This window comes from Centrocercus urophasianus, unplaced genomic scaffold, assembly GCF_019232065.1.
Source record: "Centrocercus urophasianus isolate 14NV4802_14NV808 unplaced genomic scaffold, USGS_Curo_1.0 seq_10, whole genome shotgun sequence".
Taxonomy (NCBI): Eukaryota; Metazoa; Chordata; class Aves; order Galliformes; family Phasianidae; genus Centrocercus; species Centrocercus urophasianus.
Genome location: NW_024884142.1, coordinates 29,021,326 through 29,036,464, shown reverse-complemented (window position 1 = coordinate 29,036,464; position 15,139 = coordinate 29,021,326). Strand labels below are relative to the sequence as shown.

At 42.5% G+C, this 15,139-nt stretch overlaps 1 protein-coding gene across 4 annotated transcripts in view; it reads left to right on the top strand.

Annotated features, from left to right (window-relative positions):
* GABRR1 (gamma-aminobutyric acid type A receptor subunit rho1) overlaps nucleotides 1–15,139 on the top strand; it is a 32,558-nt gene that overhangs the window by 16,530 nt on the left and 889 nt on the right. For 3 of the 4 annotated variants that reach the window (XM_042819077.1, XM_042819060.1, XM_042819068.1), the window contains 7 exons: nucleotides 534–640; nucleotides 1,975–2,042; nucleotides 4,494–4,717; nucleotides 7,053–7,135; nucleotides 8,307–8,447; nucleotides 8,826–8,978; nucleotides 14,847–15,043. In XM_042819077.1, coding sequence (XP_042675011.1) covers nucleotides 534–640; nucleotides 1,975–2,042; nucleotides 4,494–4,717; nucleotides 7,053–7,135; nucleotides 8,307–8,447; nucleotides 8,826–8,978; nucleotides 14,847–15,043 — 973 coding nt within the window. Of the gene's footprint in view, nucleotides 1–530; nucleotides 641–1,974; nucleotides 2,043–4,493; nucleotides 4,718–7,052; nucleotides 7,136–8,306; nucleotides 8,448–8,825; nucleotides 8,979–14,846; nucleotides 15,044–15,139 lie in introns of all 4 variants that reach the window. The other variant, XM_042819050.1, reaches the window with a different exon arrangement.

Here is a 15,139-nt window from a genome sequence, read left to right as displayed (position 1 = left end):
TTTGTTAGAAAACTGGAGCAGGAGCTAATCAGTTTATCCCCAGTTAGGGGATGGCCTGCCTCCTGGCCTGGTTCCCAGCCTGTCTCCATTTTGTTCCTGGGCAACAGCCAGTAGCTTATTTTATATATTTTTTCCCTAATTCCTGGCCTCACATCCTGTCAGAAATCAGTGTCAGAAATCTTGTCTCTTATTTCCTTTTCCTCACTTACCCACACACGTAATTTCTCTAGGACATGTATTTGAATTGTTATATTCAAACTGTGTTGTAAGCACAGGTAATTTTACAAAGACAAAGACTCACAAAGCAAATGTTTTCTCAGTGTGTCAGAACTATCACAGATGCCTAAGTGCTCCATATTGAGCATGGGGGCCATTTTGTAATGACATGCTGCCAAGCACTGCATTCACAAGGCTATGGCTTAATGGGAACATGAACATGAGCTGGTTCTCATTTTTGGACTGGAGTGAAGTGGGTCAATATCTCTCCCATGAACTGTGAAGGGCTCATAGCTGTGTTTCTCTCTTCCTAGTAGTCCTATCCTAAAGCGAAGCCCTGACATCACCAAATCTCCACTGACAAAGTCAGAACAGCTGCTGCGAATAGATGACCATGACTTCAGCATGAGACCAGGTTTTGGAGGTACACAATCTGCATATTTGTTACTGTTCCTATTTTGCACTATCACTTCATTATACTGTAGCTTTAAGTTGGGCCAACAAGCAGAGGGAAGAGCAGAGCCTTTTCTTTCTCTAATTAGTGTTTTTATTGTAAATCCATAGCATGCTTGGGGGGATAGTTGGTGCAGTGAAATGGCCTTCTTCCTTGAAAAATGAACAACTTAGTTGAAGTCATGGAGATATGATTAGAGGCAATGTAATATTCCTGATACTCAATGACACTTTCTTTTGATAAAACCTCCAAACACACTTTGCATGTATTCCTGGATGACGGGGAAATTCTACAGATGTGGCTTCGTGTGGCAATTTGTGTGCATAATCAAATCACATACCAAGTTTGCTGACCTGGCTGTTTCATTTCTAACACCAAAGAAAATATTTCGACTGCTTTGTGCTAATGCTTGCTCACAGTTTTGTGGCTGTGCTGTACAGCAACCAGAGCTTTAAGGGAACAGGATGAAGGGGAACATGCTTTCTTTCAGCCAGTGGATTAGAGAATGATGAAATTTATCTACCCTTTCTGGCTGACAGATGGTCATTCAAATCCAGGATACCATTATATACTCTCATGAAAGTAAGTTTTTTTGCTAAAAGCTCAATATACCAAATACCAACATGTTCAATTAATTTTAAAAGGTTTCAGTTTCACAGCAACCCACTAACGTGAGCATTCTTTATCTTGTCAGTTCTCCTGCACTGTAATTGCCAGAGGTATGTGAGGGGCAAGTCAAAGTCTGGAGGAAAGAAAAAAAAAAAGAAGAAAATCCCAATTATGGGATGTGACCTCAGCTCCATGGCACACACCTGAGTCCTGTATTGTAGTCCTACCCAGCACCTTCCCCTTTCCACAGCCAAGCAGTGAGTGATGTGAAAGCCAAAGATGCAGAGCAGTTTTCAGGGTGGTATTAGCCTGAGAGGCGAGCAGAGAAAGTGATGAAAATTTGGAGTAAATCTCTCACGTGCCCTTAGCTGTACCATCTCTGCTCTCCATGCACATAGGAGCTCTGTGGGCATCTGTATGACAAGCAAAAACCTCGAGCATTAGAGACTTTACTTTTAAATTTTGAAGGGATGTAGAATGTAACAATAAAAAGAGAAAGTTAGTAAGAGGTCATTCTCACTGTTGAATTTTATTGTTATTAGGAGGTTTTTGTTATGAATTCCAATTGCTTCTACTTCTAATTGTTTTACTGTTGTTTTGTTCCAGACTGAACATTTATTTTCTAAGATGCCAAAACTTTATCTCATCAGGTTTATACTTCCTCAACTTTTGTGTTTTGTTGTTTTTTTTCCTAGGCCCTGCAATTCCTGTAGGGGTGGATGTCCAAGTTGAAAGTCTGGACAGCATTTCTGAGGTGGATATGGTAAGTGTCACAGAAGGGCTGAGGCTGGACTGGACTGCTGGAAACCACCTAGTCCTAAACCTGCTGAAAGTAGGGTGAGATAGAGCAGGTTGCTTGGGGCTCTGGCTTTTGGATTTGAATTCCTCCTTGGATGGAGACTCCTGTCTCCTGGGCACTTTGTTTGAAGTGAATCTGCTGGCAATTACTTCTACTGACCTCATCTTTTCATCCTTCTAAATGTCTTAAAGCAAAAGAAAGTTAATCTGACATTTTCTTTTCTCTAAGAAAGACGAAGTGATAGAACACTGCCAAAACTGCCCCAAAGGATTCAGGTTGTTACATTTTCTTGAGAAGTGATAGCATGTAAAAGCTCTGAGGAGACCAATTACTGTGTTAGGCTTAGGGTGCTCTGATATATTGCTGATAAGATTTCACTTTGGCCATTCTCTGAAGTGATCAGGGGAGAGGTTGGTCCCAGCCAGAATCTGTCCTGAGAACTACCCTGGTGAGAGCATACTTGTCATGTGGCAGCAACACCATGAGAACAGAAATACCCGACATTTCAATGTCCCTTCACTTCAGAGGAAGGCTTAACCCTTTCAGTGAGCTTCCCATCTCACTGGGAAGTGTGTTGTTGTAAGAAAGCAAGAGTTTTCAGAGGATAGAAGTTTCCTCAGAGCCCACTTTTGGCTCAGCATCAGTTGTGCCACCCCTACTGTGTGGTGTAAGGCTTTGTGAGTCCATCCTGAACCTTCATGTTGATGCTGAAGTAGTATTTCAGGAGCACACAGGTCCAGTGCTGCCACTCTGCACAGGCTGATTTCATTACTGAGTCTCTGTCCTTCTTATGCTACCATATAATTGGTAAGGTGGAAACAGTTTTCAAATGTTGTTTAAGCGCTCTGGATTCTGCTGGAGGGCTTTCATCATCACAAAACGCTGCTGAAAGTAAGGCATGATCTCTGCATGAGATTTTCCATGGGAATATTTTACATGCAGGCGTGACACAACAGCCCACACCAAAGAGCAGGAGCACAGGAGGAGAATGGGAGATAGCCCTGTAACCAACTTGCCCTGTTAAAGCATTTCGAGGATCTCTAAGCAGCTATGCTTTAGCTTTGGAAGAAAAAAAATCACACCCCATTTATAAAATATTTTCAGAACTGTTCTGCTGCTCCAGCAAATGCATTGAACAGCTCTGAAGCTTTCACAGAAAGCTCAGACATCTCTGTACTCTTACGAGCACCCACCTCACCTCCTCCTTGGTTAAGTGAGGAGCACAGTTGTATGGCAGCACAATTGGTGCAGGACAGCTGCTTTGGGTGCATGTTTCAGCTGTTCCAGTGCCTCACTACCCTCATGGTAAATAACCTTTTCCTAATATTTAATCTAAATCCACTCTCTTAGTTTAAAACCTTTAACCCTTGTCCTATACCATGCTCACTGATATCTACCTGGACATCAAATTGTTGGCCATAACTCTCTGAGTGCCATTATCAGCCAATTCTTTATCCACTGAAGTTGTCCATCTGTCAAATCCATGTCTCTTCAGTGTGCAGATAAGGTTCTTGTGTGGGACAGTGTCAAATGCCTTGCACAAGTACAGGTGTTAGATAAACTTCCCTTAGATTAAGGGCAATGTATTATGTTACATTCTAAGATATCGTGCTTATAAAAACTTGTGCATGCATTTTTCATCAGATACATGATCAATTTATTTGAAATAAGTAAAAAGACAAACCCAAGCAGATGCCCTACTGGGATCAGACTCAAAATACAATTGAGTGAAGAGTATGATCATACCTTACATCTAGAATGCACAGTATGTGGGCAGAATCATAGAATCATAGAATTGCTCAGGTTGGAAAAGACCTTAAAGATCACCAAGTCCAACCACAACCTAACCATACTACCCTAACTCTAACAACCCTCTGCTCATGTGCCTGAGCACCACATCCAGACTGTTTTTAAGCACATCCAGGGGTGGTGACTGAGCCACCTCCCTGGGGAGCCTAAGAGCCAAATAAAACATTTCATTCGAATACTGAGCATCTCATTTGCTATGCTGGAGGAAGAATTCTCTCTGTAGCACTTCTCTAGCTGTCCAGAATAAGAACATTGCTATAGCAGCTGCTGGAGCAGTTGTTCTCAACTCCAGAAATGCAGCATTGTAGGGATGGCGGGTTAAATTGTTGGTAGTGCTCATTGCTGACAGCTGCCTCTGTGAATCTCCCTTTTGGTCCCTGGAGTGACTCACATGCACCAAAATGAAAATGTTTGATTTCAGAGATAAATTTGCCTCTGGATGAATGGTGTCTGATTTCCGAACACATTAACTCATGTTCCCTGCCATCTTAGAGAGTGGATGTGCCCTCGTGAACAGTGCTTTGTAAGGTGCAGTTTGCACTGGAGAAGAGAAATCATTGCTACGCTGATAAGGCATAGGTTGTGACACAAAGCTTTTTGTTGCAGGACTTCACCATGACACTTTATCTGAGGCACTACTGGAAAGATGAGAGATTGTCCTTCCCCAGCACCAACAACCAAAGCATGACATTTGACGGCAGGCTGGTGAAGAAGATCTGGGTCCCTGACATGTTCTTTGTCCACTCCAAACGTTCCTTCATCCATGACACCACCACTGACAATGTCATGCTGCGGGTCCAGCCAGATGGGAAGGTACTTTATAGCCTCAGGTAAAAGTGCATTTGGTCAGTGTGAGCCATTAGTGGTATGAGAGAGAGAGCGGTTTAATTGATTCCTGTATTTCATTTCCACATGACTTCACAATAAAAAAAATTAAAAATGTGAATGCATTGACTAGCCATTTACATCATGAGGAAGAGGCTCTTCCTTTATCATAAGAAAAATGCTCATATGTTCAGGGAGAACAGCTGGGGGGTATTGGGTAAGTGGAGCGAGAAGTAGGACTGGAGCTTAATTCCTAGGAAGATTGTGTCCCATCCCTTCCCTTCCCCTTCCCTCTTTTCCATAGCAGTGATCTCAAGTTTCAAATGTAAATCAGATGCCTCACCAAGGAGTTGAACATTATTGACCAACAGACTGAAGATTATTAAAACTTCTTCCTAACTGCTGCTTTCACATGTGGAGATGCTAATTCGGGAGCATCTGTCACTCTCCAAAAGAAACTAATATCAGTGCTGCTTCTTCATGCCTGCAGCTCCATTCAGTTACAAAACAAGTGTTGCCAAATGACCCATAAAAACCTATGAGAGAGGAAATTGCTGTACAATATTCTGATGCAAGAATGTCAACATCAGCTCCATAGCAATGAAATAGCAAAACATGCGATAAATAAGCCAAACAGCAGATAGATAATATGTTCTGAAGGACAAAAAGAAGGAAAATCTGACTGCAGGAGGTCAGTAGCACCAAGAAGCATAGATTTAACTTTAACTAATGATAAGGCTGCAGAACATGTGGCTTGGGATGATTGTGGAGGTCTCTGAGGGCACATTAATAACCTCCAGGAGTGGTGGAGGTAGGGCTGAGTTCTACTCCTCAGCCTGACAAAGTATTTTTCCTTTTATAAAAGGAAACAGTACAAAAAAAGTAAGGCACAAAGTCCTTTGTGGTAGCTGTTTGACAGGAATTTTCTTGTTTCTCTGATATTTTTATACTGTTTGTTGGGATTCACAGCCTGGATAGTGCTAATCTTATTGTTACTTAAGTTTTTTGTTTCTTCCAGTGTATTAAACATGGTTCAGGTGTTCTTCATGTCTTTGAAAAGTTTGCTCAGACCCTTAGCACAATAACAAAATGACAATAGAATGACATAAAACTCAACTACAGCTACATGCTACACATGATCTACACTGCAAGTATTTTGGCTATTTAACAATGATGGGGAAGGAATATCAAACTACACAGGTGCTGCCATATACATACTTACGTTTAACAGGCTACTTTCAACTGGCCTTCATGAAATGGTAGTGAATATCTCGAATAACAGGGTGACAGTTCTTCAGTATTTTATTTATTGGTGACTGCGGGCCGAAGTACTTTATGGTTGGAAGAGAAATATGAATACTTAAAAACAAAGATGTCTTTGCTAACTGAAAGCCTTTTCTGAATGCCTTTGCCTGTACATTTTATTTTTTTCCTTGGTGTCTGCCTTTTTAAAACTCTTACCAAACATCTTCTCTTTTCTTGGAAAGCTCTCTAAACCTCGCTGGCACCTAAGCAGTAAATCTGAGCCAAGCAGCTTCACTCTAAGATAAAATCTGGATAGGGAAGCAACATGAACCCAGACATGCATAAGGAGTACTAACATAAGAGACTGCATCTTGATTTTATCATTATGTGACAGTTGTCTGTCGAGCTTTAATCCGGTTATTATTCATTAATTCTTTCCCCACTGCAGTTTATGTTTTTATATTCATTTACTTCCCTAGAGTTCAAGCTAGTGGAGTAAAGACTTACAGATCCTTCCAGTGCAAACACAGATTTCTGCTATTAAAATTGACATAATCAGACTACATTGGGATCGGGGTTTTTGATAGGTGAGGTGGAGCATTTCAGTGGTCTTGGATGTGCATCAGCTCCAGCCCTGACTGGAGGTGAGCCCTCTGCTGGCTGACACCCATGGGCGATCACCGGGCTTTCACTGAGCAGATGGAGGTCATGGTGCATGGAGAAAACTGCCTGCATCCTGCACGGCACTGGGCTTTGACAAACCCAAATTACTCCACTGTGCAAAGAAGCTGTTGAAAGCACAGATCTCTGTAGAGATCTGATGGCAAAAGGGAAAAAGTGTCCTCTCTCTGTCCTTCCCCGTTTTCAGTACTTGTGTCGCTTGGTAGCAATTTATTATGGCCAAACTCTCTAGCCCCCTTTTTAACACTGGTTTGCTGTGAAGAAAAAATAGCTCTAACTTCACTGGAATGTCTTTAGCTAGATGGAAGGTATTTATTTCCAGTGACCAAGTAGTCACTCAAAGTCATCTTGCAGCTTTACTATTTTCCAGTCACACAAAGCCGTTTTTAATGAGGTGGTTTTTATTGTTCCCAGGGTTACAGTAACAGCGATGTGCAACATGGATTTTAGTCGCTTTCCCCTGGACACACAGACGTGCTCCCTGGAGATTGAAAGCTGTAAGTAAGCAGAGCCATAGGGAAGCTGAGTGCTGCACCCTGTGGGGACCTGAATGGTGTTTAATTATATCCAGCAGCAACTGCTACATTCATGAGGGCTCCAACTATAGCCAGAGAACTTCAACACTGAGAAAAATTCTCTGCCTGTAATTTTTATCTAGAATTAGATGGTGTGTACAACAAGGCAGTGTTTGCAAATGCCAGCTGTGAGTGCTGTTTTGCCAGTGTCCCCACAATCCAGCTGGGCTGCTCTGCTGCAGTCCTATCCCCAGAAGGCACTGGGTTACTTGCCCGCAGGTTGCAGGTGTGTAGCAGCATCCACTTCCCCAGCACCACAGCTCTTAACACAGAAACAAATGGCTCTGTGCCCTTCCCATGCACATCTGCTCATCTGTGGTTTAGGAACCACAATGGAGCCGCCAAGCCGATCACCTTCCCTTGGTGTTTCTTACATCTGTGAGTGACAAACCCAGCTTACATAGAACTGCTTTTTCCCAGGTGTGGTTTACATAAAATAGTCCTGCATTTTTACAACTACATTTCAAACTTCTAGCTTTTTAAGAGTTGTTTCTTCTCCTTCTTAAGTCTGAAATACACAATTATAATCTTAGTTATATTTGAATAAAGTTATTACAGAATATTTTTTCCTCTCTGTCTGGGAAAGGCTATTATTAAAGCCCATCTGAAAGGATCAACATTACTATATTTCCATATGCATTAAAAAAACAAGACCTGTAATGTTCATATATACATTATAGACAGAAGGTTTACTCAAGAGTTTGTCCTTCTGCACACCTCAGACCACTGATAATAGCTTGTTCCTCCTGTTACCCTCTTTCCTCTTCTTTCCTTTGCTTCTGATTTTAGAATGGTACAATTTCTGACGTGGTGGGTAACCTGATATACTGATTATATCTGATTATATGTGTGAAATGAAGGTAGGAGAAACTAAAATATTTACAAAATGCATCATCAGGACTGAGCACTGCGATGATGAGCCTGTCCATTTTTTGCTGCAGCCATACTCACCAATGCTGCAGATTCCAGTCAAACAGTGGCACTGTCCCTTTCAGCTGAAGCTCATAGGTAGCCTTGGAAGAGTGTGTGAACACAACTTAGGCTATAGTAGCTGGCTCGCTGCACTGCACTGAGGCTTGCTCTGCTTCCCTAGATGCTTACACAGAAGATGACCTCATGCTCTACTGGAAGAATGGAAATGATTCCCTAAAAACAGATGAGAGGATATCGCTGTCCCAGTTCCTGATACAGGAGTTCCACACTACCACAAAACTTGCCTTTTATAGCAGCACAGGTGGGTACTAGAATCCCTAGCAGAGGCCAGGGGAAAGAGCTGCAGACTTATGTTCTTGGTCACTCCATCTTTAGACTTCCATCATTAGATTAGACAGTCTGGAAAGACAATATCTCTTCAAGAGCACACCAAACTTTAATGTGAATTACAACCCCTGAATGTACAGCTTGTATTATCTTCTCTGGAAGATGTGATCCTGAGAGGTGTTGTGAGTATGATAGTTGGTTCAGTAAGGAGCCTCTTCTGTAAACTGCAATGATATGTGATTAATTTTTTTCCTAAAAGCAAATATGGTGCTATTCCCATTGATATAATACCTTATCTGAAAGTAGTTTGGTGGTGGTGTGACTTCTCTTTTTCCTTCTCCCTATTCCACAGGATGGTACAATCGCCTCTACATCAACTTCACCTTGCGTCGACACATCTTCTTCTTCTTGCTCCAAACCTATTTCCCCGCCACTCTCATGGTTATGCTGTCCTGGGTGTCCTTCTGGATTGACCGTCGAGCAGTTCCTGCCAGAGTCCCTTTAGGTAAAAACAATATTGTAGTCAGCACACTTGAAGGCCAGTTGTACGCAATGATGGTTTTGACCACCAAGACAAAATCACCGGTGCTATGCACTGCCTCTGTGTTGTCCCTTCATTGCCTGATGGCACAGAAATCAGCTGTGACACACATTCTCCCTGTGCTGAGGTCTTACTCTCATCTCTCTCTCCATTTGCCCTGCAGTGCCAAGTGAACTGCCTTTCCTGTTCTGACAAGTGCTAGTTGTATATGTTGCAAATCAGGGAGCAAATGTCAAGCTCTGCTTCTATTGCTGCTAACAGATGCATTGGACATAGAGAAATGAAGTACCAGTATCCTTCAAAGACTTCAGTGAGTAAGAAGGTGGAAAACATTACAGAACAGCTGTGACAACATTTCACTTTATTGAGCTTTTCTAGCACAGAGTGTGTGAAGGTAAAACAGCAAGCCAACCTTACTTGTTCAACTTGTTAAACTAGATTACAGTGTAGTGTGAGGGATACAGCATCCCCTTCTGAAACACGTTTCAGGCAGATGAAGCCTGTGCCAGAGAAATCACCATGGGAGCACAATTATGTTGTTGACGTAAACATTCTGAAGAAGATTATTTGCCCTTTGCAAAATGCCATTTGTATATTTGCAGACTTGAAGACCAGGTTTGCTTCCATTTGTTCCAGGGAACACATCTCAGAGTTTTATTTATTGTAAAAATTATGTTCATAGTTGGAGAGGAAATATTAATAACAGATACAGCAACAGGCCACATGTCTGCTTAGAATTACCATCCATTGCCATGAATCATAATTCAGCAGGAACTAAATGTTTTGTGCCATGGCTTTTTGAGACAAAGGCACTGAGTTTAGGAGAACTTTTCTGAATGCTCCTGTAAATTCAGTCCTTTATGGTTATTCATCATATAAACATAGAAACATAAAATTGTGGAGTCATATAATCATAGAATGGATTGGATTGGAAGGATCTTATAATTTAGCTCCACCCCTTCACCTTTCTGAGCAGAGCTGCCACCCACCAGATCAGTCTGCCCAGAGTCCCATTCAACCTGACTTTGAACCCTTCCAGGGATGGTGCATCCACAGTTTCTCCAGGCAACTTGTTCTTGTGCTTCATTTCCCCAGAGAGGAATTCTTACACTCTAAGAGTTTCATTCTAATATCTAATCTGAATGTACCCTCTTTTAGTTAAAACTCTTCCCTCTTGCTCTGTCACTATCAGACCACGAAAAAGGCCATCGCAGTCTTTCCTGTAGGCCTCCTCTAGGTACTGGAAGGCCACTTTAAGGTCTCCTTGGAGCTCTCTCTTCTCCAGGCTGAACAATCCCAACTCTCTCAGCCTCTGTTCACAAGAGAGGAGCTCCTGTCTTCTGGTCATCCTTGTGGCCTTTCTCTGGACTCACTCTAACAGCTCCATGTCCTTCCAATGCTGAGGACATCCAAAGCTGTACACTTTACTCCAGATGGAGTCTCATGAGAGTGTAGTAGAGAGAACCCCCTCCCTTGGTGTGCTTGATGTGCTCTTTTGATGCAGCCCAGTATTACCGTTGGCTTTCTGGGTTGCGAACACACTGTCATGAATAGATTTTTGCGTAGGTTTGATTTATTAGCAATTTAGGACTTATTAATATTTTTATATAAATCACAAGTTAGATCGTATGATCCTTGACATCACTTTATCCATACTTTATCGTCAGCCAGTTTAAAACCATCATTCAACAGACATTGCTACAATTGAAAGTGTGACTTGGTTAAAGATTCAAGAATAGCGTGGGTGATGTGAGGCTTATTGCAGGGTAGTGGGGGGTTCTAAACTCTATTGCACACCCGAAGATTTCCCCCTTGGAGAACTACTCACCCTTCTTTCTCACTGGTTTTTGTCAGTGAATGAGCTTCAATCCTGGAGGGGTCTGTCCTAAGAGGTATCCCAGCTCAGAGGGACATTAAGTATCACAGTCCAGTGTGACCCTGGAGAGCTCAAGGGGCTCTTTGCTTAGGACCTCTATTTATAGGTCCACAAGTTGACTGTCTTCATTCAGTGACATTCCATTCTGGACACAAGGCAGCTGAGATAATTCTGGAACATTCCACCAGCCGAACAATTCCAATCCTTCCCAGACCATCCAGATCTGGTACATTATAGACTGGACTACAATCCAGGCAGCAGGTATTGAGGGTGGCCGATCATTCCATCTTCCTGCTCTTGTAATGAAGGCAGGAGCACAGTGCTGCCTTATCCTGAGATCACAGGCAGGTAGGGGGCTGCACCAACACAATCCACCCCATGGCTGAAGTCAATCGTTCTCTCCTGAGAGTGGTGGTGTGGTCACCTCCTCATGCTAATCACCTGGCATAGGACATGCTCAGGAATGGTGAACAAGTTGGTTTGATTGTAGAGATATTAACATGCAAGAGTGGTTCAGCTCATTTGAGAGACAACAATCCATCATGGTCACCTACAGTCCAAGTTCAGAAATTTGTGGAGATAGAATTTTCTTATCCTTTACAGTAGAAGCAGATGTTGTTGTACTAAATTTAGTAATGCACATTTTTAACGTAAATGATAACTTCCCACTATGGTGAGTCCAGAGGCAAGCTACAAAAAAAAAAAAAAAAAAAAAAAATAGAAAAAAAAAAAGAGAGTTTAAGTTTGATTTAGACTTCACTTCCATGTTCCCATTATACTCAACACAGGCATGGGTTCATAGCCCCTCCCACGCTGTCTGATCACAGGTTAGGAAAAGTAACATTACTAATGTCTGGAATGACATGAACATCACACTTTTGTCACCCTGAGGAGTGCTGGAAGAGAAAATAAAGACTTGTTCTAGTGGGGACATTCCAAAATGGTTACCTACCCCATTAAAAAGTAATAAAATCTATTGTGCACTACTTGTATGTTTTGCATCACTAACTTCTCGTTCCTGGCTGCAATGGTGTTGATTATTTTCTTGATTTATTTGATCAACTACCCAAATGAAAGGTAAAAGGATTTTTGTCTATACAGAGTATCACTGTTCTCTCTTTAAAAGCAGTTACATTGGTTGCACTGCTGCTGCTATCCTCATCCTTTGAGGGGCTGTTCCTCCAGTTGCTGTGTAATATTATGTTGGTGCAATTTCACATCTCTCGGGGGTGAAACTGTTCAAAATTCAGCATGTACAGCACACATGGTTGTGAGGGAAAGAGATAGCTTGCTATTTTTCCAAATCTAATGATTTAAAAAATTCCACCGTGTGTCACTACAGAAATTGAGTGCTGTGGTACGCTAATAATTCTGAATTAGAAAGTACAGGGACTGTGAGAAACACAGGCACTGTAATTATGTGCATGACCCTGTTCTTACCAGGGTCAGAGATTGATGTTTGAGCTGAAGGACCTGGTGCCAAAGTCGGCTGTTTAAAACATTGAAATCAGTAATATTTTTCATGGCAGTTTAAAATTGCAAGCAAATAGTCAACATGTGCTTCTTGTCTGCAAGCAATAAATTGGCCATGGCAGCCTGGCAAATAACATGCACTCCATTCAAACCACTAATTTTAACTCTTTACCATCCAGATCTCATGCTCAGCTTCTTGTCAACTGGTTGTTTTCCTGTTAACATTTGTTCTGCTGTATTTATTAAAAAGACTTCACCAATTTTTCTTGAGGAACAGTTGGAATTAATATATATGCATGTACCCATACACATACATATATAGATACATGTGGAAATAGACTATTATTACTTACTTATGGATAAGCTTTTTCTCCAGCAGGGAGGCCTTATGCATTCTGTGCACAAATTTTTCTTACTTCTGGCCTTCCAATTCCTCCCTAAGCGGGGCAAAGGAGTTTGCTCCTCTCTGGGCCTGGCACCAGGGGAGTTAAAATGTACTCCTTTCCTTCACTGCTACCTCATTTTTGGAATGTCTCAGTTAGACTTCAAATAATACTAGTAAGTAGACAGTGCATCACTGCTCTGGGAATGCCTAGGGTTAATGCTGTTTCTCATAACTCATTTCTCTGTTCTTGAAGTTTTGTTTGCAAAGCTTTAGATTTATTTCCCTTTAACTTAGTTTCTATTCCATGTTTCATGGGTCTCAGTTTATAGTCTCCTCTCCAGGGCCTCAGGGCTGACATGTCATCCCAGCCCATTTCACAGCCATAGTTATCAATACTGTATATTAATTCTGCTCATGCAGGAAATTGAGAGCACTATGAACATTACTGTCTTGTTTTTTGTTACATTCTGTGTCGCATCTGATTTTATTCTGATTTTCAATTAGGTAGAATTTTAGAACTCCTGAGACTCCTCTCATCTGTCATTTTCACACTGTGAAATTTACTGTAGCAAACAATATCCTCACAGTATTCAGTAGAGTGGTGTAAATCATCTTGAGAGTGAGCTCACACAGCATGTTCAGAACAACCAGGGGATCAGGCTCAGCCAGCACAGGTTCCTGAAGGGCAGGTCCTACTTGATCAATATCATCTCCTGCAACCAGGTGATCCGCCTGGTGGTTGAGAGAAAGGCTGTGGATGTAACTTACCTAGACTTTAGCAAAGCCTTTGACTTTGTCTCCCATAGCATTCTCCTACAGAAGTTGGCAGCCCATGGGCTGGACAGGTACACTCTTTGCTGGGTAAAGAACTGGCTGGAAGGCCAGGTTCAGAGAGTGGTGGTGAATGGAGTTAAGACATGAGTGGTGATCTTAAGGGGTTGGTAGAGGGGCCTGTCCTGTTTTATCCTGTATGAGGGCATTAAGTGCACCCTCAGTAAGTTCTCGGGTGACACCAAGTTGGGAGGAAGCATCAATCTGCCTGAGAGAAGGAAGGCTCTTCAGAGGGCTCTGGACAGGCTGGGCTGAGGCCAATTGTATGAGCTTTAACAAGACCAAATGCTGGGTCCTGCACTTTCATCACAGAAACCCCATGCATAGACATAGAGCAGAATGGCTGGAAAGTTGTGTGGAAGAAAAGAATCTGGGTGAGTTAGTTTACAGTTGGCTGAACAGGACCAGGTGGCCAAGAAAGCCAACAGCACCTTGGCAACGTATCAGAAATAGTGCAGCCAGCAGGAGCAGAGTGATTGTCCTTCTGTACTTGGCATTGCAGGGACACCATCTTGAGTACTGTGTTCAGTTTTGGGCCCCTCATTACAAGAAAGACATTGAGATATAGGACTTAGATTAGCAGATATTTCCTTGTTGCTTCCTAAAGCATCTGTGTTCCCTGGCTCTCCTTTGTCAGACAGAAAGAAGTACATCTCTTTGCACTTCTAAAATATGTCATTCCAACTTTCAAGGGAATCATTAACATGCCATAATTAGCCCCTGTGATAGGAGGAGCCTGGATAGCACTAAACTATGGGGGCTCAGCTCTTCCTGGTAGGTTCATAGCACCTACCTGCAGGGTAATGCATGACAGCATTGCCCTGTGGGCCACATTAGTCCCTGAGAGGAAGACACCAAGCATGGGAGCTGACTGGTGACTTCCCATGAAGCAGGACTTTCTGGGGCAGATGGAACACACAAGCCTTGGGGAACCTGGTGGAAGCAGCAGCTGGAGGAGCTGAACAACAAGCTATGATATTTGTGCTTTTCACAGGACTGCCCTCCACCTGGTAGTAGGACACAGGTAGTGCAGGCTCAAAGCTCTGCTGCCTACCATAGGATGGAGGCAGCGGTGTGGTGGACAATCAGAATTAGAGCTGTTCTCAAAGAAAATACAAGAAACCCAAGTAAGAAAGACCTTCCTTGGGCAGTGAAACCCCCCACACCAATGTGAAAAAGTCAGCTTGGATGTCAGGAAATGGTAATTTGTGAGGAAGAGTTTAAGTTGACCAAACCTTACAGGATCACTCTGCTGCTGTGTTCCCAGGGATCACCACCGTGCTGACCATGTCTACGATCATCACTGGGGTGAACGCCTCCATGCCCCGTGTTTCCTACATCAAAGCAGTGGACATCTACCTGTGGGTCAGTTTTGTGTTCGTCTTCCTCTCAGTGCTTGAATATGCAGCAGTGAATTACCTGACCACGGTGCAAGAGAGAAAGGAGAGGAAACTCCGGGATAAGGTGAGTTTTGCTTTCTCCGATACAGTTTTATGCCATTGAGAAAAAGCGGGGCAAGTGTCTAGAAGTGTGCAGAAGTTTAAACCTGCAATGTGTTGC